This window comes from Brassica oleracea, chromosome C7 (genome assembly GCF_000695525.1).
Source record: "Brassica oleracea var. oleracea cultivar TO1000 chromosome C7, BOL, whole genome shotgun sequence".
Lineage (NCBI taxonomy): Eukaryota > Viridiplantae > Streptophyta > Magnoliopsida > Brassicales > Brassicaceae > Brassica > Brassica oleracea.
The window spans coordinates 36,310,934-36,334,122 of record NC_027754.1 but is presented as its reverse complement, the minus strand read 5'-3'; the positions used below and the strand labels follow the sequence as shown (position 1 = coordinate 36,334,122).

The window sequence follows — 23,189 nt, the reverse complement described above, 5'->3', positions numbered from 1 at the left end:
TTTATAATTTTTATAACTTTATAGTTCTATAGTTTAGGGTTTGAGGTTTAAATTTAAGAAAATATTAAAGTTTTAATATTGTGTTCAGAGTTGAAGGAATGCGTTTGTTCCCGCCCAAAATATTTTGTTCCCGCCCAAAATACAAAACGTCGCAAAAAAAATTACACTTGACGGCTGAGTTATAGGACAGCTGGCTTATACCATTCAGATACGTTACAGCTGAGTTATGCATAATTACAACTGAGTTATGCATATATTACGGCTAAATTTTAACAAAATTACGGCTGAGTTATGCATACGTTATGACTAAGTTTATAATTTTTATAACTTTATAGTTATGTAGTTTTGGGTTTGAGGTTCAAATTTAAGAAAAGATTAAAGTTTTAATATTGTGTTCAAAAGATAAACTTTATAATTTTTATAACTTTATAGTTATATAGTTTAGGGTTTGAGGTTTAAATTTAAGAAAATATTAAAGTTTTAATATTGTGTTCAGAGTTGAAGGAATGATTTTTTTCCCGTCCAAAATATTTTTTTCCCGCTCAAAATACGAAACGTCGCGAAACATATTACACTTAACGGCTGAGTTATAGGAACGTTACGACTGGCTTATACTATTCAGATACGTTATGGCTGAATTATGCACACTTACAGTTGAGTTATGCATACGTTACGGCTGAGTTTAATTATAAACGAACCCTAATCTATATCCTAGAAACAATAAAGCTTGCAGCCGTGTCGACAAAATCTAAACCTAATTAAACCACCGCATGTTTCTTCCATATCACGAGAGCCGGGAGGTTATTATTGTCTTCTTCCTTCGCCACCGCAGTCTCATTACCACGAGAGCTCCGACGTCTTCAAGCCACACAACGGTTTTGTTATCTCCTCCACCATCAAGCTCATCTACCTTATCCCCCTTCTAGTAACAAGAACAAATTCAAAACACAGAGAAAGAGCGAGAGAGATTGAAAGAGATAGAGGTGACCAGTGTGGTGACAAGCGGTGGTAGTAGCGACTACAGTGAAGATGGAGACCGGCAAAAATGGATCTAAGAAACAGAAACAAGGACGATGTCGGCAAGTATAGATGGCGACGAGCTCAATATCCGTGACGACGACGAAGACCAGTTTTCTTCAACACTTTTCTTTTTCTCCGACAATCTTCTTTTCTTCTTTGACGTTTTTTCTTCTCTCACTTCTAAGATTTACAAACCAAATATACTAAGGCATAAGAAATGAATGATAATGTATGAATCTCTCTTGTTTACAAGACAGAAAGTGAGAGAGATGAAAAAGATCTGGAACTCTAAAAAATTCTCGAAGGAAAGAGAAGAGGAGAAGAAAACGTCAAATAGAAGAGAGAAAGTGAAGAAAAAAAATAGGGTATATAACTGAGTGAGTTTAGGGTTTAGTATATAGTGTTTTGGGTTTCGATTTAAGATTTAAGATTATATTTTTAAATAACAAAAATATTAGAGTTTTAACATTTGTAGTTAGAATTTATGGTAGATGATTAATTATTTTTTTTAAAAAAGTTTGAAGTTTAATGTTTTATGGTATAGGTCAAAGTATGTGGTCCAATAGATATAGTTTGAGATAATGTTTTGAAAATATTTAACTTTATAATTTTATATTTAATATTTGTAGTTTTAATTTTAAAACATTATAAAATATTATAATTTTATATTGAATAATAAAAATATTGGATTTAATGTTCAAAGATAAACTTTAAATTTTATAACTTTATAATTCTAAAGTTTATGATTTGAGGTTTATATTTGAGAAAATATTAAAGTTAGAGTCTTGTAAGTCAGAATTGTATAAGTGATTGTAAGAGAACATATATCTCAAGATCAAGTTAAAGTCTCAACTTGAAGTTTAAGAAACTATACACATTCAGTTGATTTATATTCACACTATATTGATAAGATGATCTTCGATATAACTTCATAAAGTACTTGAATTCAGTTTTCCGATTTTAGGGTATGTTTGAGGTATTGCTGATTTATATAAACGATACGGCTAAGTTATCTAAACAGTTTTTGATTTTAGGGTATGTTTGAGGTATGGCTGAGTTATGTAAACGACACGGCTGAGATATATAAACGACACAGCTGAGTAGTGTAAACATAGCATAAATCAAACACACAATACATGGGTGAGTTATGTTTTTTACATAGAAAACCAAAAATACATGTTTTCTGCACCATTCCGGTATTCGTCCATGTATCCAAGCTTCAATGAACTCCTCTGTGTCATCTCTGCTGAATCTGCCACTTCTTTTCATCTCATTCATTTTCTTTTTGTTCAATTTTCTTTTTCACTCAGATGATCAGATCTGAAAAAAAATTAGATTATCCAAATATGGGTATGAAATCACAAACAAATTTAATTAAATACATCCCGCAATTGTCGATCTGGGTATTTTTTGGAATGTATTTGTCTTTTCTCCTCGGAATGCACACTTCTTATAGCTAGGTTTTCGGAGATTGGCGGAAAGTAACAATATATAAACCAAACTGCATATATAAACCAGCCAAAAAAGAAAAGTTACTCAGCCACAACATAAATTAAAACTCAGCCACAACATAAATTAAAACTCAGCCACAAACTCGAACAACGCAGCAGAGAAGATGATTTCGGGCGATTACAGCGAAAAAATATTTCGTTTTTTGATTTCGGGGAAGACGATATCGGAGAAGACAAGACAGAAAGTTAGTTTGAAGAAGACGGAATAAACACAACGTCGATGACGATTTCAGGGAAGAGGCGGTTAGAGTTCCTTTAGTTATTCGACGAAGTTGTGCTGTGTTGTTGTGTTTTTTTTTCAACGTTATGTAATTAAAGAGATGGTTGATTGTTCTTTATTACTGATGTGAATACTTAATTAGTGATGTAGATTTAATGTTTAAAAATAATTTCAATTAAAAGAAAGTTAACCAAATGCCCTTATTGTCATTTATTAGGAGTATCCAAATACTCTAATAATTTTTAAAAGATGTATAACAACACTCTACTAATAAACCAACTTTTCTTCTACATTCTATTAATTTTCTCATTTTTAAAATCCTTTCCTTTTTCCTTATTTTTTTATCTACTAAAAACAGTTTTTCAAATCCTAAATATCACTGCACCAAAACATTATTCAGCCAACGATTCAACACTAATATTGATAGCATCAAGATTGTAGGCATAATATAATTATTTTGTGGGGTGTAAGGCATAATACCCTTGCAATTATTCTTTGGCTGATACACTTGCAATACTCGTCCAGTCGTTCTTGTTTTTGACAGTCGGGACTATGTTTTAACAGGAATATATAAGTTGAAGACAAAATAATTGAATATACTGAAATTATTAAATCTTTTTACTCCACTTTATATCCGACTATTCCAATATGCAGGGACGTTTTCAAAAACCGTTATGCATAGATTTATATATGTATATATATATATGTACTGGTTGGCCGGATCAAGTGTATTCTATATAAATTATTACAAATTGATCTTAGTTTTGTATGAAACGACTCCACCAGCTGATTTAGTGACGTATCAAGATATGACGCTGAGATATGACGCTGCACAAGTGTCTTTATGTTAGTACTAATTAACAAACCAAAAAAAAAACTAAAAAACTAACGCTACCGTGGTTGATGAATAAGCACTACTAAACTCCGCGAGCAACGAAGAATCTTCCTCGAAATTTCAAGTGCTACTTCGTCAATGCTCAAATCCCTTTATAATTCCATCACCTAACTACTCTTTCTCAAAATGCTCAAATCCCTTTATAATTCCATCACCTAACTACTCTTTCTCAAACTCATCTCATTGCTATTCTCTCTCACTCTCTCTCTCTCTCTCTCTCTCTCTCTCACACACTCACACACACACACAAAAGATCTCTTTCTTCTTTAGAAAAAAGAACCTATAAAATATTTGAAGAGATTAAATCCAATTTCTTTAAAACCAAAAGTGATCAATATGAAGATGCTAGACCGCCCTTTTCATGGGGCTAGTGGGTACAGTGGTTTAAAAGCTCATAAATTAACATTCAAGACGTGAGTTTCTTCTATCTTATTACAAGACGCATTAAATTTTTATTTCTTTGTCTGGATGAGTTTTGATTGACTTTTGTTTTCTCATGCGAACCCTTTACAGAGCCGTGAAGAAAGTCATGAGACATATGTCAAATAACCAAATCATGGTTCATATGGAGAACATGTTCCGAAAAATTGTGAGTTTTCTCATCGTCTTCGATTAAACTATTCACTCTGTGCGCATAAATCACCTAATTAATCAAAGATTTATTTAAATGAACCCGTTCCTATATACATGGCCACCAGCTTTGACCGACCTCTTCTTCTCTTGTGTCCCTTTTTAATTTCTATGGTTTAAAATTTAGTGGGCTCCGTACGTATCAACAATGAATGGTCCCCGTCTCCCTGAGTCTAGTTGGTAGTTACTATAGTATATATCAAAGTATAATCATATACTAGTAACCAATAAGTATAGTACTCTTATAATGATCGAGTTATCTACTAATCTACATATAACTAAAATACATGTAATATCGTTTGTATGCACATGAACGTGATGACATGCGGTTGTTTCAACTTTTGCAAACGTTTACTTATTTGTATTTTCAATAAAATATATAAACCAGTTATTAATTATCTTATGTTTTTATGATTTAGGTTCGGGAGGAGCTTGAACGTCTTACTCAACAACACCACCTCTCTTCGTCGTGGTCCCAAATCGAGCGACCGCGTTCGGAAACGCCATCGTCACGTACACAATTCAAGCTGCGGTTCATAAACTCGCCGCCGCCGTCGATATTCACGGGAGCCAAGATCGAACCCAAGAACGGTTTCCCGTTAGCTATCGAGCTAGTGGAAGCAGCCACGAACGCTCGAGTCGTCTCGGGACCGCTCTCGTCTTCTCGAGTTGACTTCGTGCCGCTGAACGCTGACTTCACGGAGGAAAGCTGGACCGTCGACTTATTCAAACGGTATATTCTAAAACCGCGCGAAGGGAAACGTCCGTTACTCACCGGAGATGTAACGTTGACTCTTAAAAACGGTGTTGGAGTTGTCGCCATCGCTTTCACGGATAACTCGATCTGGTCTAGGTGTCGGAAGTTCCGGTTAGGTGCTAGACTAACCGGTGATGGAGCCGTGGAGGCTAGAAGTGAAGCGTTTAAGTGTAAAGACCAACGTGGAGAATGTAAGTACACTAGAGATTACTGCGTTTTGAAGACGCGGTTTAAACGTTATATTAATTGTTTATTTTTGTGTGGTTATGCAGCTTATAAGAAACATCATCCTCCGTACCCCGGTGACGAGGTTTGGAGACTAGAGAAAATCGGGAAAGATGGTGCTTCAGCGTTGCGTTTGGCTGAACGGGAGATTTATACTGTCAAGGACTTCCGCCGTTGCTATGCAAAGGATCCAAACGAGTTATATAATGTAAGATTAATTAAAAGCCTAAAATAAATGAAATGAATTTATAATCTCCATCTTTCAGAAATATAATTCTTTATTTTTTATAAATGATTAGATACTTGCTGGTGTTGGTGGAGGGATCTCAAAGAAAATATGGGAATCAATTGTATCCCACGCGATGTGTTGCGTTTTGGATGAAACAGAGTGTTACATCTACGACGCAACCGGTCATGACGTATCACTTGTCTTCAACTCTGTTTATGAAGTGACCAAAGTGTTCATCGGCGGTGTCCTTCGAAACGTGGATCAGCTACCTAGCTATCAGCTGGACCAGTTAAAGCAAGAAGCTTATCAAAACATTGACCGCTTTAGGGACGGTAGGACCTTTGCGGATCATCCACAAAGGTCCTTACAGTGCCCGCAGAATCCAGGATTTGGTCCTGGATTCCAACGGCACATGGACTTTAAAGGTATACAAGTTTTTAACATTGACCGCTTTAGAGTGTTATTCTTGTCACGGTCTAAAGTATTTTGATATACAAATATATATATCTTAACATAGTCTTTAACTTTTTTTGATAAAGAACATAGTCTTTAACTTACTCGGATTTTTTTTAATGTTCAGGGCCATCAGACACTTCGATGCATGCTTACTTCACAGGTTCATGCTCCACTTCCCAACCCGAAATGCTGATGAGTTTGGAGAACTCACCAGCCTCAACGTTTCATATCGACCCAACATTCATACCGACTTTCAGAAACAGCTTTAGGGCAAGTGAACACGATATGATACATGACGAATTACAATGCGTAGTGTCAAGAAGTTATAATAAAAATAACGAGGATGAGAACGGATTTGCTTATCATCACCATCATGAAATGCCTTCTAACTGGTCACCTGGTGCGGCGGTTTTGGAGCAACAAGCGTATAACAATTTGTGTGTTAGCGTGTCTGGCACGGAAGAAGCTGGGTATGATTTTCGTATTGCAAACATTGGGGGATCTCCGAGAGCCAGGTGGTGCAAGGTTAAGGCAGCTTTCAAGCTCCGACAAGTTTGGAGACACACAAGTGCCAGAAAGCGAGGGAAGGCTTGTAAGAAGCCTTGCTTGCTGTATTAGACCCAGAGGTTTCTTGCTGCGCAAGAAAGATGTGTATATATATATATATATATATAAGGTTAGATAAATGGATCCCGGCCATTGACTGTTTCAAATGGTTTAATAAGTTACGGGGATTAGTCTTTGTGAGTACCATCCATGTATGATATTAAGAAAAAGGAAGGGCTGTACATGACCAAATCAGTTTAACATTTTAATGTTTTTGAGTATTTTTCGTGCCCTAAAAATATTCAACGGGTTCTTGCTGGGCACGAAATCTATGTCCAACATTATAAACCAGAAATCACCCAACAAAATTTTGAATCGTTATCCTTTTGACTATGCCAAAACAGTTACGTAACTTTCTTCTACTTCACTTTATATAAGAATTTTAAAACAGCACTATAAGATATACTAAATCAACTAATTCCAAGAGCTCCCATAACATACTTACTTTTCAAATCAAATCTCCATTTATTATCTTAATCAAAAGTTTGATTTTACATGCTTAAAGTAATCTGTTGGGTTTTAGAAGACTATGTTATTGTCTTGTATTTTATAATATGTGTACTTTATTTGCTTTTCTTAGAAGTATCTCGGAAGAAGAGTATTGACTTTCTGATCCCAAGAAAAGTCTGTAAGAGCACCTCCAATGGGGGTTCTATCCATTAGAATTCTAAATATGAATATGTGTGTATATATATATTGTATTTTTTTTTTTTGTAACACCTATATATATATATTGTATATATATATATATGTAATTGTGGAGTCAACTCCCCTGCCCAAAAGGTTCTAAAACCTATTTAGAACTCCAATAAGAACCCCATTGGAAGTGCGGTAAGTAAGTTAAATAATTGGTGGCTTTTGCTTCATTCCTTTTTCTCTGTCTTCATGTGAACAAGATTGCAGAATCTCTGGTTCCTTCTACTTTATTTTCTCTAATACAGAAACACACACTCTTAAGTCTTAACTAATAAAAGCAATTCTACAGATCATGGTCGTGCGTACTGCCACTTGGCTTTCCCCCCGACAATGATTTGGCAGATGTTTTGTCCTCAATCCACCAGAAAGGCCATAATGATTACTAATCAAAAGTGCGGCCAAGGGCATTTGTGTCTTCTTACCACAGTTAGCCTTGTTTGAAATGGTTTTAAGGAGCTCCTAGCCCAGGCCTAACTTGATCACTCATACCAGAAAAGAAGGAAGCAACCTTGCCATAGTTTCTCCAAAGTTCTTGGCTTACTGTGGTATCAAAAAGGAGCTCGCTCTTAAAACAAAGGTTGGTTCTTTTGATTTGATTGATCCAAGAGAGCTATGACCTTGTTCATCTTCTAATAGGTCAATCTTGATCTTCTAAATTTTAACAGATGGAAGAAGAGAAGAAGACAGTTAGGTGTTGCAGTGAGCGCAAGACCACCAAGACACCAATGTGGAGAGGTGGACCATCTTGTCCCAAGGTCTCTTCTTCTACCTTAAATCCCTATATCCATTTAGCTTTATTTGAACTTAAGAGGAAATTATATAACTATTCTGAAGTTTTTTTTTTTTTTTGCTCTTTGCTGTGGAATTCACAGTCACTTTGCAATGCATGCGGGATCAGATTAAGGAAACAAAGACGGTCCGAGTTATTGGGTATTCGTATTATTCACAGCCACAAAGCCTACAAGAAGATAAATCCATCACCATCATCACTATCATTTTCACATGGTGGCGTGTTTTTGAAGAAACGACGGATTCTAAAGGAGGAAGAACAAGCAGCTCTTTGTCTATTATTATTGTCTCGTAACTCTGCTTTCGCCTGACAGAAAAAACAGAGTATCTCACTGAAAAGACAGTTTTGTCCTTTATTTTGTTCGACGCTCTTTGGGCCAGTCTTTTGAGAGGATAAATTTAGCGCACTAAAGCTGGGCCTATTCTTGTGTCAACGGCCTGGCCCATAGAGATCATTGGTCAACTCTTGAATAATGGAATTTTATACCGGATCATTTCGGTTTTGGCTTTGCATTGACTTCGGTTCTGGCTGAAGTTGGATCAGATCTGATTCTGTTTGGTACAACCAATTTTTATTTTGTGTAAGTTCACTTAGAACATGGCGTATTTTGAAACTCTTTCACCAAATTTTCTTCTTTTTCAATTACGTATATCAAACAAAACCAAAGAAAAAACAAACGTGTACGTATTTCTAATGGCTCCATCATCAATATTGTAAAAAAAAAAAAGATTCTTATATTCTTTAGTTTGTCAGAAAAAATATATATATCAGAAACAGAAACAAGTTATAACAAAAACTAGATTTCGACCCACACAACTGTGCATGTATTTATTTTCATTTTATAACCATATACATCTGTTTTTACATTATTATTGGTATATATTATTTATTAATTAATCATATATTTAAAGTTTATATAATTTTTTTTGATACAATAATTTTATAGTGTGCATGTTTGTCTATTCAATTAATTGTTTCGAACTATTACATGTAATTGTGACTTATATATTTATCTTATTAGATTTGTTCACTAATATATGCAAAGTTCAACAAATTTGAATATTATTTGTATCTATATTTTTGAAATAAAATATTACCTGTAATTTTTAATTAAAGTTATAAGTCATATAAATAAATATTTTATTATTTAGTAATTTTATTTGTATTTATGAACATATTAAAATATTAATTTACACTAATATTTGAACATTATTACTATTGAATATTAAACGAAAAACACTGATATATGTTTTTAATATGTTAAATTGAAAAATGTTCATGATATAATATACATAAAAATTCATGGTGAGATGAAACTATTTTCTAGTAACTACTGGTGGACTCCATCAATTTAAGTTTAGTGAAATTTTTTAATCTACGACCAATATAGTTGCGGGCAAATAATATATCTGTAATTTGAGTAGTAACTTTTTGAATTATATTATTTAATATTAGAATAGATTTTTCCTTGATATTATGCTGATTGTTTTCCAATAATGTTACAATAACAGAATTATAGGATTATACCATTTATATATGATTTTTGTAACAAACAACAAATATTGTTGTTGTTAAATGAATATACCCGTATTTGATGTTTTATTATTTTGAATACAGCCAACTTCATCTACTCCAAATGATGTCTGTGTTTCAGTATATAAAAATATAAAGATCATATAATACAAAGAGAATAATAACTCAAATAAGGCCAACACAAATGCAACAATAAATTCAAAGAGCATCGTAACTCAAATATCACTTGATCATGTTTACTAAAAATAAAACGTTGTTAGTAACAGAGTTAGTTTGGTCAAGCATTGTCATAGAAGTTATGGCTATGAGATACGTTTATATGTATATGGTTAAATATAGTACACGATTAAGTATTTAATGAAAACGCCAGAGACACATGAAATAAGACTTATGAACTAATGTATACCCTTAGTAACAGAAAATGTATGGTTATTTATAATAAATCTGGTCTATGAGACACGTGTCATTGATTTTTTATATAGTAAAGCGAAATCATCACAATTAATAAAAGATGAGTTGATAATGTGAGATTTTAGGTGACATTAATTTGAAGATAAATGATAAAACAATTAATACGATAAATGTAACATAAATTTTTAATAATAAATTTATTAGGTCAATTTAAAAAAAAATTACACATGAATCAAGTTTGTAATAAATGTTTTAATATACAAGAAGGGTCATATACGCAAGTTGAACCAAGTGACTTGCTGGGATGTTTTTCCTTTAAAAAATTGGAATATTCTTTTCTTTCGTAGATATTAAAAACATAAAAGATTCCTGTAATAAGTCGATGATTTACTAATCATAATTTAAATGTTTTAGACCTTTAGTGAGCGTATTACATAAATGTTTAATGTTTTGACTCAGATCTGTTTGGTATTAAACTATCATAATTTTAATGATTAATCTAAAGACTATTTTTTTCACAATGTACCAACTCAAGTGGCCGAAGTAGCATGGACATTTTCCAAAAGTGGAAACCATGTATGACCCTCCCTCCTAGCTAAAACCAACTCGGATCGTAGATCCGTAGTTATCGGATCGGGTCAAAGATCCGAAATAAACGGGTCTTCCTCTCGGGTTTACTTCAATCTCCACCATTTCGCTCTCTCTCTCTCTCTCTATCTCCATTTCTATAAACACAGTCGAATCTCAAAACATCTCAATTCCGTGCAGATGCGAGTTTTCATTACACCAGGCAAGTATCTTCTCTTTCCTCCTTCTGGGTCAGATTTAGATTCTCAAACATTGCATAAATTTCGCTCCTTTACGATCCTCTTCTTCGATGAGGAATCGAACGCACGTCGATTAGAAGAAAAAAAACTGTTCGATTCACTTTCGTCGTTAATAAAGTTCGCCACTTTCGTGTCTATTGATTGTAAATTACGATTCTTTTTATTGAAGTTTTAAAAATCATGACTTTTGGTTTAACATTGAGTAAACTGTGTTCGGTTGTGTTTGGTTTGTAACATTCTATCATTATCCGTCTCTATAACTCGAAAGCTATTAACTTTTCTGTTTTTAATGTTCATTCTCTGGATCTACAGGCAGTCTTCTTCAGGAACATTGTTGTTTTGATTATTGATCTTAACTTAAAGGGGAGAGAAACGAAAGAAAGAGATGTGTATCTCAATCTCGCAAGTCTCTAGATTCAGAACCAACCTATTCGTAGGAAGCTCTTGCTGTGAACGTGTCCACGGCTGGTTCAAAAACAACTCAACCCCAAAGCTGCTTGATATCAGATCCTCCTCGGTTAATAGCAAGAGCAGATGGGTCAGGCGTAACGTGAGTACAACTACACAAGGAGGCAGGAGCAACACCAAGAGCAGCGTCCTGGGAGGAGCGGTTCCTGTCACCAGGATAGTAGATGCAGAGAGCACGGCCAAGATACAACAACAACAGCCTTTTGGAAACCTTCAGCAGCGTCTTGCGGAAAACAAAGATCTGTCTAGTCTCCTCACTGTTATAGTCTCTGATCTCGAGACGACAGGGTTGCACAGGGTGAAGGAGAGGATTATCGAAATCGCAGCTCAGGATCTAGCTGGTGGTGAGAACAGCACGTTTCAAAGTCTGATTAACCCTGGTGTTCCTATATTGAATGCAAGTATCCATGGGATCAGGAATGATATGGTTTGTAGACCTGAGGTTCCAAGGTATATATACAAGATCTGTCTTTATATACAATCTTTGAGTTTGTGTGGTTATTTATTTGTTGTTCTGTTTGGTAGAATGGAGGAGATGATACCGATATTTCTACGGTATGTTCAGAGTAGACAGAAGCCTGGTGGCTATGTGATGATTGTTGCACATAACGGCAAAACATTTGATTTTCAGTTCTTGATCAACGAGTTCAACCGTTGCTCTTACGAGATTCCTCCTAACTGGCTGTTCTTTGACTCGCTCCCACTCGCTAGAGAGAGCATGAAGTCTGTAGGTAATGTTCCTTGGTCTCTGCTTGTCAGCATTGTATACTATATTGGTTGGTTTGGTCTCTGATAAACCAGAAATGGTTTCTTCTTCTTTTTGGCAGACGCAACAGTGAAGCCAAAAGCGTCATTATCAGCACTAGGGGATTACTACAATCTTACAAGGGATGGTGACGCTCACAGAGCTTTGTCAGATGTGTTACTCTTGTCTCAGGTGTTTCAGAGACTAACCATTGATCTCAAGCTCTCACTCTCTGATCTTGTCCTCCGCTCTTACACCACATCCGACCTTATTGCTGCCATGGCAAAGAACAAGAAGGCCTGAATCATTTTTAGAAACATTGATCTCTTATTAGGCTTCTTTTTTTTTAATATTGATCTCTGATTCTATTGTTTCTCTATATAGTGTATGTAACTCCGGAGAAATCTCAGGCATGTAACCTATTATTTAATTTATCGTTGGATAAATTAAGTGGAAAAACATATGTAATTTCACAAAGTCATAAGGCATTCAATACAAAAACAGTTATAAGGTTTCCTGCTTCAATATGAGCAATCCCTAACTAATCACAGGTCACAAGATTAGTTTGTTTAAGTACTTTCTCCAAACTCAAAGTAAATCAATTAATAATAGTCTTTAATTTTTGGGCAAAACCTTAAGTTCGAATCCATAAGTGATAAACTGATAAACTCAGAATAAATGGTCGAATGTTTCAGGGCTAGGATCATGTGTAACAAGAATCATTTTTATCGTTTACTCTTTTCGTTTCATTTTAATTGTCGTTTTAAACTTGAGCACAAAGATTAAGAAAATATTTAATTTTGTACAAAGATTAAGAAAATATTTAATTTTAAGAAAATATTTAATTTTATATATTTACTAAATAAAACATCGTTGCCAATACATCTAATCACATATTAACCAATTGAAAAATATAAAAAATATAAAGTCAACAAATTCTGATTAAAATTATAAAATAACACTTATTTTGAAAAGAAAAATTTTAACTTTACAACAACAATTAAACTGAAACAGATGAAATATCATTTTAGACTGAATCATGTACATAGCCGGTTCATGGTTTATAAGGACCATTTTGGACAAAAAAAAAATTAGACCCTTTATTCCTTTAATAGTTTAAAATACAATTCTAGCATGACTTTTTATTTGAACATTAAAAATATGATTTTTGAAAATTATATCATATTTGTTATTAAATTTAGAAATGAAAACATATAAATAAATAAAAATCAGCACGACATGTATATTTATTTTTGTTCTTAACAAATTCTGATTTTTTTTGTTTGAAATTTTTGTTTTAAAAAAAAAAGTTGGACCCCTAATATCATGAGTCCAGGACGGTCACATTGCCCGTCCATGTGGTTGAGCCGGTACTGATCAGGTACATCTAGATATTTGTGAAGATTCGGTTAATTGTTTTAGACAATTTCAACTGAACTAATAGAAGATTTCTATTCTGATGATTTTTTTTTGTTCAATCTGAATGTATTATTTAACTACATTCAACGAACATTTTTGCGTGTGGATTTATCTCGCTGAGTAAATAAACATCACCTAACACATACCATATAGAGCTACTAACAGCATGACGTTTAGTCAAAGGAAAATCGTGCCAGATTTATATTTCAAAAAGGAAATACACGGCGGGTAAAAGGTTTGAACGGCATGCATTCGTGCGGGCTGTTGAAAACGAAAGATTGGAAATAAAAAAAATAAAGTAATTAAATTAGTAAATTACATGTAATAACCCAAACTTTTTATGTAATTATTACATCAGAAGTCATCTCTGTCTCTTATATGTCTCTCACTCTCTATCCAAAGAATATTTTTTTTTTTAAAAAAAAGGAAGACAAATTCCGGAAAACCGACAGAATCGTCGTCGTCGTCGTCTTCTTTGCATCTCGCCGGAATCTTTTCGATTACTGAATCTGAATATCCGTATAATCTTCATCCAGAATCAATTTCCCCCAGGGATTAATTGTTTTCTGATCTCTTTCTGGATTCTTCGGTTTTAATTGATTTGTTGAAAAGTGGGAATCTTTGGTTTTCGATTGAGAAAAAAATGGATTCCGATTCGTGGACTGATCGTCTCGCATCGGCTTCAAGGAGATACCAGCTCGATTTCTTGTCCCGATCTGGTGAGTCGGTTTCTTTTTTTTTTGAGATTTGATTATTGTTGTCTTAATTTAAAGGGTGTACGAATGAGACAGAGATGATATTGTTGCGATTATCTCGATCATTTGCGGATAGAATCAATGACTTAGTGAACTCTGTTATTTCGTTTAATTGTTCAATGTTTGTGATGTTGAATTTGTTTTATTCGTTGGGTCTGAGAAGGCAAAGTTTCTGTCTTTGAGGCATTATTAAGCGTGTGTGCTAGTTTATACCTAGAGTTTGTTCTTGGGTTTCGTTATGAACTTCTTAGAATTTTGAAGCTTTGATTCTTGTTTAACCAATAAGAAATTCAAAAACTTGTTCAAACCTGAAACATATTTGACAGGAGAGGTTATTATGGATTGCTACTCTGCTGTTGTTTCCATCCTTTATTACATATCTGGATGTTACTTCTAATCACGATTTAATATTTGTCGCCATATTGTAACACACAAGAATGGAACGCGTTTTTAGTAGTCCTATTTATTTTTTTTCTTAGCTCTGTTTCTGTTCTTTCACCATTTGTAAATTGTATCTGACCGATTTTTTTTTTTAAATGAAAACGCAGATAATTTCTTGGGGTTTGAGGAGATAGAGGGAGAAGATGACTTCAGGGAGGAGTATGCTTGCCCCTTCTGCTCTGACTACTTTGATATCGTCTCTCTCTGCTGCCACATAGACGAAGATCATCCTATGAACACAATTAATGGGGTAAATATATTTCTTCCATATTACTCTATTCTGTAACCAACCCTTTTTTCTCTCATGTGGATCTTATTAATGCTTCATCACAATGATTATGGGTAGATTAGGCAGACCACGGTTCTTTGTTTAGTGAAAGTAACCCTTGTTTGTTGTCAGGACAGTTGCTATAATAGGTTCTTGCGTTTGAATCCTGGTGGAGATTGACTCTTTTTTTCTGTCTCCTTGCAGGTGTGCCCCGTTTGTGCGGTGAAAGTGAGTTCCGATATGGTTGCTCATATAACACTTCAGCATGCAAACATGTTCAAGATATCCTATTTTGATTCTTTCTTTTCCTTAAAACCATTATTTTTGCTTTATGTGATTCCTCAAGATGAGTGTGTTTCATTCATTCCTTAACGAAAATATTACGTGACGACGAGGAAAAGGAAAGCAAGAAGAGGCGGGGCTCAGTCCATGCTATCCATCTTGAAGAGAGAGTTTCCTGATGGAAACTTTCAGAGCTTGTTTGAAGGAACCTCGCGCGTTGTGCCTCCTTCGTCTGCCACTATAGCTGCTGACCCTTTGCTGTCTTCGTTCATCACGCCAATGGCAGATGAACTTTTCATTTCTGAGTCAGGTTTATATGGAGAGACAAGTTCTGCCAAGAAGGCATCGAATCAGAGTTTGCCTGAACGGTATTGCTTCCTCATCCTCAGATTGATTAGAACAGGATATGGATATTCTCACTGCGTAGCCCTCTCATGATTCTTTGTCTTGTGGTGAATTTTTACAGGAAGGTTGAGAAGAAGTCGCTTTCAGCAGAGGATCACAGAGAAAAGTTGAAACAGAGCGAGTTTGTTCAAGGGATTTTCTGCTCTACGATTCTTGATGATGGATTATAAAGGAGAAAATAGAACTTCTCTACGGTTATTAGATCATTCAGCCATTGGAAGAAAAAAATTTGTAACGGAGTTGTTGTTTGTTCTCAACAAGTGATATGGGGAAGGGTTCAGGGATAACCAGAATAATGTTAGTGAGCTTTGTAAGAGTCAAGAGAGACATGAATAATGAGTATTATTTATATGTTATTGAACACATACTTTCTCTAGTGAACGAACACTCGATTTGTCTGTAAGAAAACAACCGCAGGAGAAATGTATGTATTTCATTTACATATTCTGTTCTTAAAATCTTCAGTATAGTTTCTTCATGTTCTTTTATGTAAAGAGGACTTTATTGTTTGGACAAGGCCTGAAAAAAAAAACAAATGTCAACTCTATCCAGAAGAGAGCCTTACCATCGTCTCCTCAAGCACTCATCTATGATCCTTAGGTATGATGTGTCAAACTTGGGAATGCAGCTAACAATGATTAAGGAATGATAATAGATGGTAGGAGCCGCGCGAACGCAGGCTCCCTCTGCCACAAATAATGACACAGGCTCTCCCTCTTGGGGAGACCTTAAGCTAAGCACCCCTCCTTAGTGCAATGGAGGTCACTAGCCTAGGCCACTCATCTTCTTGATCACGAGTTGACCCTGTCCAGGTAAGTGATTTGCTTGTTCACTCCACTTCCCTTCTTATACTCTTTTTAGCGAGTCCTTCTTTCTACGCGTAACCGATGTGGGACTATCTGTTAGCAAGTTTCTCGCTCTGACGCAGTTTTTCTTTAAGACAATATACATGGGCTGGTACTATAGGCTCGGTTATTACGTGTTTGAGCATTTCTGGACAATCACAACTTGGTTATCGCCTGTACTTTAGTCATCCTTTATTTCGTATTGCTGTGGATCCAAAATTTATTTTCGATCAATAAAATCTCACATATTACTTGGTTTTTATGAGCCTTCGTGAAATTTATAGCTGATCCCTCTGTTACCAAACAACTTATAAGTTTATAGCTATTGCCTCTTGTGACCTGAATTTTCTTTATTTGAAAATACAAATTGCAGTTTTGCTGTGCTCTGATGATTCATGTCTTGACTGGTCTAGGTCTATTATTGAAAATCAATCTCTTTCAGCTGGAGTATAAACAGAGAAACATTCAAATATTCCAGTAACTCTCTACTATTGTCAGATCATTCAGCGACTTGGAAAAATGGAACAATAACAAAATGTACGTTTTTTTATCAGTTAATAGCACTGAGTTATGTTCTTAAGATTCAGTATAGCTTCGTATGGATTATTGGTGTTTGTACATTATAAAACATCTTTTTCACTTTAAGCAAAGATGCCGACAAAATGCCTTTAATATATAGGCTAAGAAACAAAACTTGAACTGTAAAGATTGCAGGACTTTACCCCGAAGGGAGTCCTTCCAGAAATTCTCAAAGACCTAGGTCAAGCCTAGGAACAATGAGGGGGTTTGGAAATAGTTTTCAACCAGCAATAGACGCGCCTCGGTTAATACCTCATTAGCTGCGTCATTGCCCCAAGCGCAAAGATGAGTTTCTACCATGGAACACCTCTTTCTTTTATAGTCCAGACAAAACCAACCTACTTGATATACACTTCCGATGTGGGAGCGTGGATTTTCTCCAACCAAATCAGTTATTATCTCTCTGCATATATATAATTCTTCTCAAGTCCTCACAGAATTAATATTTACCAAAGTTTTCGTTATACAAGGGAATTACAACACAGTTGTGTGACAGATTGATAAAAAGTTTAAAATCTAACAATGGATGGTAAGGGCTACCAGCATTGTGTGTATGATATTTTTTTTTACTCTTAGTATCAAGCTTAATATTTACTTTTTTTCTAAACCAAAAGTTGAGAATTCTCCAATCCAAATATTTTCTATGCCAAATTTTCCCTATACTCCGAATATTATATTTTTCTAGAAACAAGAGATTAAAAAAATTTCTAGGCATGTAGACATATCAAAAAAAAATTCTGTAGAATGAATAGATTTGTAGCAAAAAAGATTATATATAGAATCCTTTTTGAAATTCTGTTTATGTTTTGGATTGAAAAATAAGTTAGCCTCACAAAAATTTTGTTTTTTGTAATTATCAAAAAATTTTTTTTCGTATGAATCCACTTTGTTTAAACTTGGATTTAGAACTAGAGAGTCTTGGTTTATTTTTTTTTTCCATTTTTGGGTTACTAATCTAGCCCATGCAATCTGAGGTAAATTATATTGAGAATGACTTCGTAACCAGTTTTTCCATTGATTTATTTCGGAATTTAAAAGGGTTTTATCTTTCCATTCATAATGAAATATTCCTTGTTCTTCAAAAAAATCATTTATTTGATTCTCAACAAAAAATGATGTTATGTATATGTTATATTCAAAAAAAGACTTTAATTTAGAAAGATTACTAACTTGAATTTGTGATAATTTGTAAAATACATATCTCTCTGCATATATATAATTCTTCTCAAGTCTTCACAGAATTAATATTTACCAAAGTTTTCGTTATACAAGGGAATTACAACACATTTGTGTGACAGATTGATAAAAAGTTTAAAATCTAACAATGGATGGTAAGGGCTACCAGTATTGTGTGTATGATTACTTATTGAAGACTATTTGTTGTTGTTCGAATCAGTATTCTACTACTTAACGAGTAAAGAAGCAAGGAGAACATATTATAATAGCTCGCTTAGAGAATCTCAAGCACAGACACACACAAAAAGATGATAAAGAGTATACTTGAAGAAGCTTATGCTTATCTACATGGATTAGGATGATTATTACAACGAAAGCCGCTTTCTTTTGTTATATGTTTCCAATGTGGGATAGTGGATTTAGTATGTCCACGAAAAATTCAATTATTGACACTTTTCTGCGTATATTAATCTCAAACTTAGGGTTTTGCCAATGACTTCTATTTAACAAAGATTCAAAACTGCATGGATGGTAGGAGCCGCGCGAACGCAGGCTCCCTCTGCCACAAATAATGACGCAGGCTCTCCCACTTGGGGAGACCTTAGGCTAAGCGCCCCTCCTCAAAGTGCAATGGAGGTCACTAGCCTAGGCCACTCATCTTCTTGATCATGAGTCGACCCCGTCCAGGTAAGTGATTTGGTTGTTCACTCCACTTTTCTTCTTATACTCTCCATCACGAGTCATTCGTTCTAGGTGTAAGCGATGTGGGACAATTCACACACTCGCCACAAGCTTGAAACGGCAAAATGGTTGGGTATTATTGCAATCATGGGCTACATGCTACAGGCCCATTTAAGTGAATAAGCAGCAAACCCAAAACAAACACAGCTAATCGATCAAACCATTAACCACTAATGCTCTTGCTTCTTGAAGTGAAAATGACCTGAAAGAGCCAATGGATGGAACATCTAATATCACTTTAAAGACATGTTAGATGTAGATACTTGCATTGAAACTTCCACTAAATCCTCCCACCAAACATTACGAAGAAAAGCAGGGCCGACTCAACATTTATTTGAACCCCTTAACATTTATTTGAACCTCTGGGCAAAAAAAATAATTAATTTTTAATGTTCATGTTTATTTAAAATTTAAATATATGTTAAAAAATTACATTAATATCTTTATAAAAAAGTTGATAAAACAAATTATATACAAGTACAATATTTTAGGGTCTCTTTTAACCAAATTTAATGAATATTTAAAATTTTCTATATAAAAATGTGTATATATAAAAATATTGCTCCTTAACTATCAAGTTATGGAGGGACACGGGTTTGGACCCGGGACGGTCGCACCGCTTGTACTTTCATATCAGCCGGCCCATAAAAGAAAGACACTACAATATATTGTCATACCATTAACTAGAAAATTCAGACAGTTGTATAGATTTAGGGGTTAGTAATCATTCTATTAAATCATTTTGTTCAGGTTCATAAGATATTATATATATGGACTGGTGTAAGGCCTCATATATTGTTCTTAGAGATCATAGATATTATATATATGGACTGGTGTAAGGCCTCATATATTGTTCAGGTTCATAAGTGATTCACCATATTTTTCGTCAAAAAAATCTTTCTATTAAGTCAAACTTTAATGGATAGTAAAATAATACGCCTCGTGCTCTATTTTCCTTAGCTAAGGGAGACATTGCTAATCCTAGAGATATAATATACTAAACATCTAAAAATAATCAGGCAAATTACATAAAAAAAAGTTCTGAAGAAAATGCCAGCTAGTCCAGTGAAATCTCAATCATATCCACCACTAAACTAGACCATAATCTATCAAGTTTTTTTTTTAAACTATATGCATGGATAAAAATCAGTTTTGCTTGAAAACAGATATACAAAAGTACAAAAAGTTAGTGCTTAATTAATAGTATTCGCTGGTGTATTAGTCCTAACGTCTTAGCATTTCGTTTTTTCTTGGTGAAAAATGTTTTCTTAGTTTTTTTTTTTTGCAAATGATGTATTCATAATATATTAAGACAAGATAATGGACTTTCATATAATTTTTGTGTGTACATGTTATCATAAACATTTCCCATCCAATCAGCTTTTAAAGGCTGTGGGGTTGGACTAACATCTAAAATATTGCGTGTTTTTAAATTTCCTTAACCATTATCTAAGAATTAGAAACTATAAGAAGAAAGAAATTAAAACCCACACTTACAATCCAAAAGTCAATATCATATACTTAGTTGCTATCATCACAACAATCGCTGTTATGATCTGACAATGTTATACCACATCTATCCAAGGCCGAAGTGTTTAGGTCGGGAGGGACAGTAGTAGACCCTTGTTTGCTATTTTAAATGTTCCAAAGCATACACTTGAGGACCCCGCGCTCCAAAGCCCTCACAAATCAAAAGAGTGTTTCAAGTACATCAAATCATATCATGAAACCTCTTTTGTCGTGTTCCGTCGACAGGATTAATTATCTATTAATTATGTTAATTGTTCAGCGTGCTTGTTATTATCTATTTTTGGTCAGACCATTGATTGTTATTATGTTGATCTCAATATCAGTTCAATCCATGTTTTTTTGTGCACCAAATTCAATCGATTTATTTCACATTTTAAGAACTGGTTGTTGGATTAATATCCTAAATCAGTTATATATGCTCCATAACTTTAAAGTTTATCATTGAAAAGAATATGTATGTGTGGAGTTTATACTAGTATCGTTGATGCATCATGTCACTCCATTAAGCTCAATATAATACATTTTGTTGAAAAGAGTATCTATGTATTATAGTAAACAAGTCATCTGTGAAAAGAAAAACGACTGAAAGTGATGTCTGGTCTGTGTTTCCTACTGATTAGGAAGCAAATGAAATGATTTCTTCCACTTGACACTTGACAGTTTAACGTTAAATAAATCTATTAATTAAGCTCCCCTCGAGAAAGCTAATAACCGTCTTAATGTTACTAAATTATGATAATGGTCCCAGTTAGCCATTTATTATTAAGATCCATTGAATTGGACCACCGTAGCGCATACACACGTCGTACCATACACAATACTAATCTACATGCATATATTATCAAAAGAACTATCCAAGCAAAGTTAATACTTTTACAGGTTGGTGTGTTTAGCAAAGGGGTCCTGTTCACTTCTCAAAGTTTTTTTTTAATTATTATAAATTCTGACTATTTAAATACGATTAAAGTAGGGTTAGATTTGTAGATCATGAAAACAATGTGGAGGTTCAGAAATTGATGTGTGCTTTTTGATCCGGAACTTGCGTGCCTAATCCTCACTTTAGCCAGCATGTGTTCTGGGCTACTTTTTAAAGTGGGCCATTCAATTTTCGGCCCATGTAATTATTTAATCCTTAATTGATTAAGCTAAACCATCGATATAATTTAATTACGATTTTTACCATGTAGACAGTGGATCGGAACATGCGCGCCGTTTTTGGATCGGATCCCAAGCTCCGTCCGGTTTGAATAATAGGAAAACGGCGTTCAGGACATCATCATCTTTTTTCCCCTTACCCGATTGAAAATGAATATCCGAATTTAACAAGAAATTTCTGATTTTCAACATGTTCATCAAATGAGAAATTGCACCCCATAAACTAGACTTTTACCCTAATTAACCAAATACCCTAAATCTCACAATATTATACCTTTCTCCATAGACACAAACTAGTCACATCATTGGTATTTTCATTTTTTTAGGGTTTTAAACCAATTCACCCAATAAAAATTCAGGATATATATAGCAATAAAATATACTTCCCATGCAAAATCACTAAAAAGATTTTATGATCTAAAATGGCCTACATTGGAGAATATATATTACTGCTTTTAATATACTTCCAACCGTTAATGCTTAGCTATATAAATGTGTAAATGCATTAGACAGTATCTTACAGTCAGACATTTCCAAACATATCAAAAAGACATTAAAAGTAAAACAACGCAGCCATAGCTAAATATATATATATATATTTATCGATCTCCATAATTAGCTTAAATCGACGATCAAAGATGCAATGTTAAAGAAATGCAAATTGATGATTTTAATAATTAAAATTGTAGATTTTTCTGATGTGACAATATAAATATTTTTGCTGTGAGATTTTGACCATAGGTTTGAAAATATTTAATGATGTGCATATAAGTTTTCTAAATCTAAAATAAGTATTTAGATATATTTGTTTCTACAGCAAAAACAATAGAAAAGAAAATTTGTAGTTTAGAAACTATTTATAAAACATTATTAGAAAAAAATTAACTTTAGAAATTATTTTGGCATACATCACTTTAAAAACACTTTACCAATCAACACCTACACAACCATAACCATGTAGTAGAATTACAACATTAAATTCTCCATAAAAAAAAGGACATAAACTATTCTATAGGAAACAATATATATAGAGAATTATCCATCTAAGTGGGAGCCTTTAAGACAATCAAGAGAAGATCTTGAACTAAGTAAGGGTAATTGATTGAAGAAGGAAATAAGAAATATAATCAGAAACTAGATATTGACAACACACCACCATAACTAATGGAAGTTAACATATCATTTGATTTGATTTGATTTATCCAGCAGTATTTAGTGCTTGTTTATTCAATGAGTGTTAAAATGATAGAGAAATAGGTAACTTGTAATAAAATGAAATGTATTAAATAGAATTGTATATGATATTATTTATACATTTATAATTTCATATCCATTAATAGTACCCTAACAATTTTTCAAAAATTCTAATATACTATATACTTTCTGTGGTTTGAAAAATAAAATATATCTACGATAATGTAGTCGTCTAATGTTTGATATGGAAGAAAAAAAAATAGCCTAGAAGGAAAGAAACCGAAGCGGGAGGTTTGGAGGACAGGTTCGGAGGGTGTAGCGCCTCTTTCTCCCCGTCCGCTAGATTTTTATTTTTATTTTTTTAATCGAAAAGAAAGCGA

At 33.9% G+C, this 23,189-nt stretch overlaps 4 protein-coding genes across 5 annotated transcripts; all 4 read left to right on the top strand.

Moving 5' to 3' along the window:
* Positions 1 to 3,769: 3,769 nt before the first annotated feature.
* Positions 3,770 to 6,892, top strand: LOC106301962 (calmodulin-binding protein 60 G-like). Its single transcript, XM_013738457.1, has 6 exons — positions 3,770 to 4,059; positions 4,160 to 4,235; positions 4,696 to 5,224; positions 5,306 to 5,466; positions 5,558 to 5,912; positions 6,068 to 6,892. The coding sequence occupies exons 1-6, from the start codon at positions 3,983 to 3,985 to the stop codon at positions 6,559 to 6,561; spliced, it is 1,692 nt and encodes a 563-aa protein (XP_013593911.1). The 5' UTR covers positions 3,770 to 3,982; the 3' UTR covers positions 6,562 to 6,892.
* Positions 6,893 to 7,743: 851 nt separating this feature from the next.
* Positions 7,744 to 8,518, top strand: LOC106305435 (GATA transcription factor 23-like). The gene is made up of 3 exons (XM_013741805.1): positions 7,744 to 7,822; positions 7,911 to 8,000; positions 8,118 to 8,518. Exons 2-3 carry the CDS (start codon positions 7,911 to 7,913, stop codon positions 8,343 to 8,345), a joined length of 318 nt encoding a protein of 105 aa, XP_013597259.1. The 5' UTR covers positions 7,744 to 7,822; the 3' UTR covers positions 8,346 to 8,518.
* A 2,039-nt stretch (positions 8,519 to 10,557) lies between these two features.
* Positions 10,558 to 12,533, top strand: LOC106302034 (exonuclease DPD1, chloroplastic/mitochondrial). Of its 2 annotated transcripts, none has more exons than XM_013738547.1 (4): positions 10,558 to 10,769; positions 11,119 to 11,724; positions 11,800 to 12,005; positions 12,102 to 12,533. In XM_013738547.1, the coding sequence occupies exons 2-4, from the start codon at positions 11,192 to 11,194 to the stop codon at positions 12,320 to 12,322; spliced, it is 960 nt and encodes a 319-aa protein (XP_013594001.1). In that variant the 5' UTR covers positions 10,558 to 10,769; positions 11,119 to 11,191; the 3' UTR covers positions 12,323 to 12,533. The 2 variants fall into 2 exon arrangements, with proteins under 2 accessions (XP_013594001.1, XP_013594002.1); XM_013738548.1 differs by lacking the exon at positions 10,558 to 10,769 and adding an exon at positions 10,869 to 10,949.
* A 1,280-nt stretch (positions 12,534 to 13,813) lies between these two features.
* On the top strand, positions 13,814 to 15,952 carry LOC106303669 (protein DEHYDRATION-INDUCED 19 homolog 6). Its single transcript, XM_013739968.1, has 5 exons — positions 13,814 to 14,157; positions 14,742 to 14,884; positions 15,107 to 15,184; positions 15,287 to 15,552; positions 15,651 to 15,952. Exons 1-5 carry the CDS (start codon positions 14,082 to 14,084, stop codon positions 15,757 to 15,759), a joined length of 672 nt encoding a protein of 223 aa, XP_013595422.1. The 5' UTR covers positions 13,814 to 14,081; the 3' UTR covers positions 15,760 to 15,952.
* The last annotated feature ends 7,237 nt before the right edge of the window (positions 15,953 to 23,189 follow it).

What these genes read in the sequence shown, in the direction of transcription:
- LOC106301962 (XM_013738457.1), top strand. Translation starts at nt 3,983, where the DNA reads ATGAAGATGCTAGACCGCCCTTTTCATGGGGCTAGTGGGTACAGTGGT. An exon ending in CATAAATTAACATTCAAGAC is followed by an intron (nt 4,060 to 4,159) that starts GTGAGTTTCTTC and finishes AACCCTTTACAG; the next exon opens with AGCCGTGAAGAAAGTCATGA. An exon ending in ATCCAAACGAGTTATATAAT is followed by an intron (nt 5,467 to 5,557) that starts GTAAGATTAATT and finishes ATAAATGATTAG; the next exon opens with ATACTTGCTGGTGTTGGTGG.
- LOC106305435 (XM_013741805.1), top strand. Translation starts at nt 7,911, where the DNA reads ATGGAAGAAGAGAAGAAGACAGTTAGGTGTTGCAGTGAGCGCAAGACC. An exon ending in GTGGACCATCTTGTCCCAAG is followed by an intron (nt 8,001 to 8,117) that starts GTCTCTTCTTCT and finishes TGGAATTCACAG; the next exon opens with TCACTTTGCAATGCATGCGG.
- LOC106302034 (XM_013738547.1), top strand. Translation starts at nt 11,192, where the DNA reads ATGTGTATCTCAATCTCGCAAGTCTCTAGATTCAGAACCAACCTATTC. An exon ending in TGTAGACCTGAGGTTCCAAG is followed by an intron (nt 11,725 to 11,799) that starts GTATATATACAA and finishes TCTGTTTGGTAG; the next exon opens with AATGGAGGAGATGATACCGA. An exon ending in AGAGAGCATGAAGTCTGTAG is followed by an intron (nt 12,006 to 12,101) that starts GTAATGTTCCTT and finishes TCTTTTTGGCAG; the next exon opens with ACGCAACAGTGAAGCCAAAA.
- LOC106303669 (XM_013739968.1), top strand. Translation starts at nt 14,082, where the DNA reads ATGGATTCCGATTCGTGGACTGATCGTCTCGCATCGGCTTCAAGGAGA. An exon ending in AGCATGCAAACATGTTCAAG is followed by an intron (nt 15,185 to 15,286) that starts ATATCCTATTTT and finishes CGAAAATATTAC; the next exon opens with GTGACGACGAGGAAAAGGAA. An exon ending in AATCAGAGTTTGCCTGAACG is followed by an intron (nt 15,553 to 15,650) that starts GTATTGCTTCCT and finishes GAATTTTTACAG; the next exon opens with GAAGGTTGAGAAGAAGTCGC.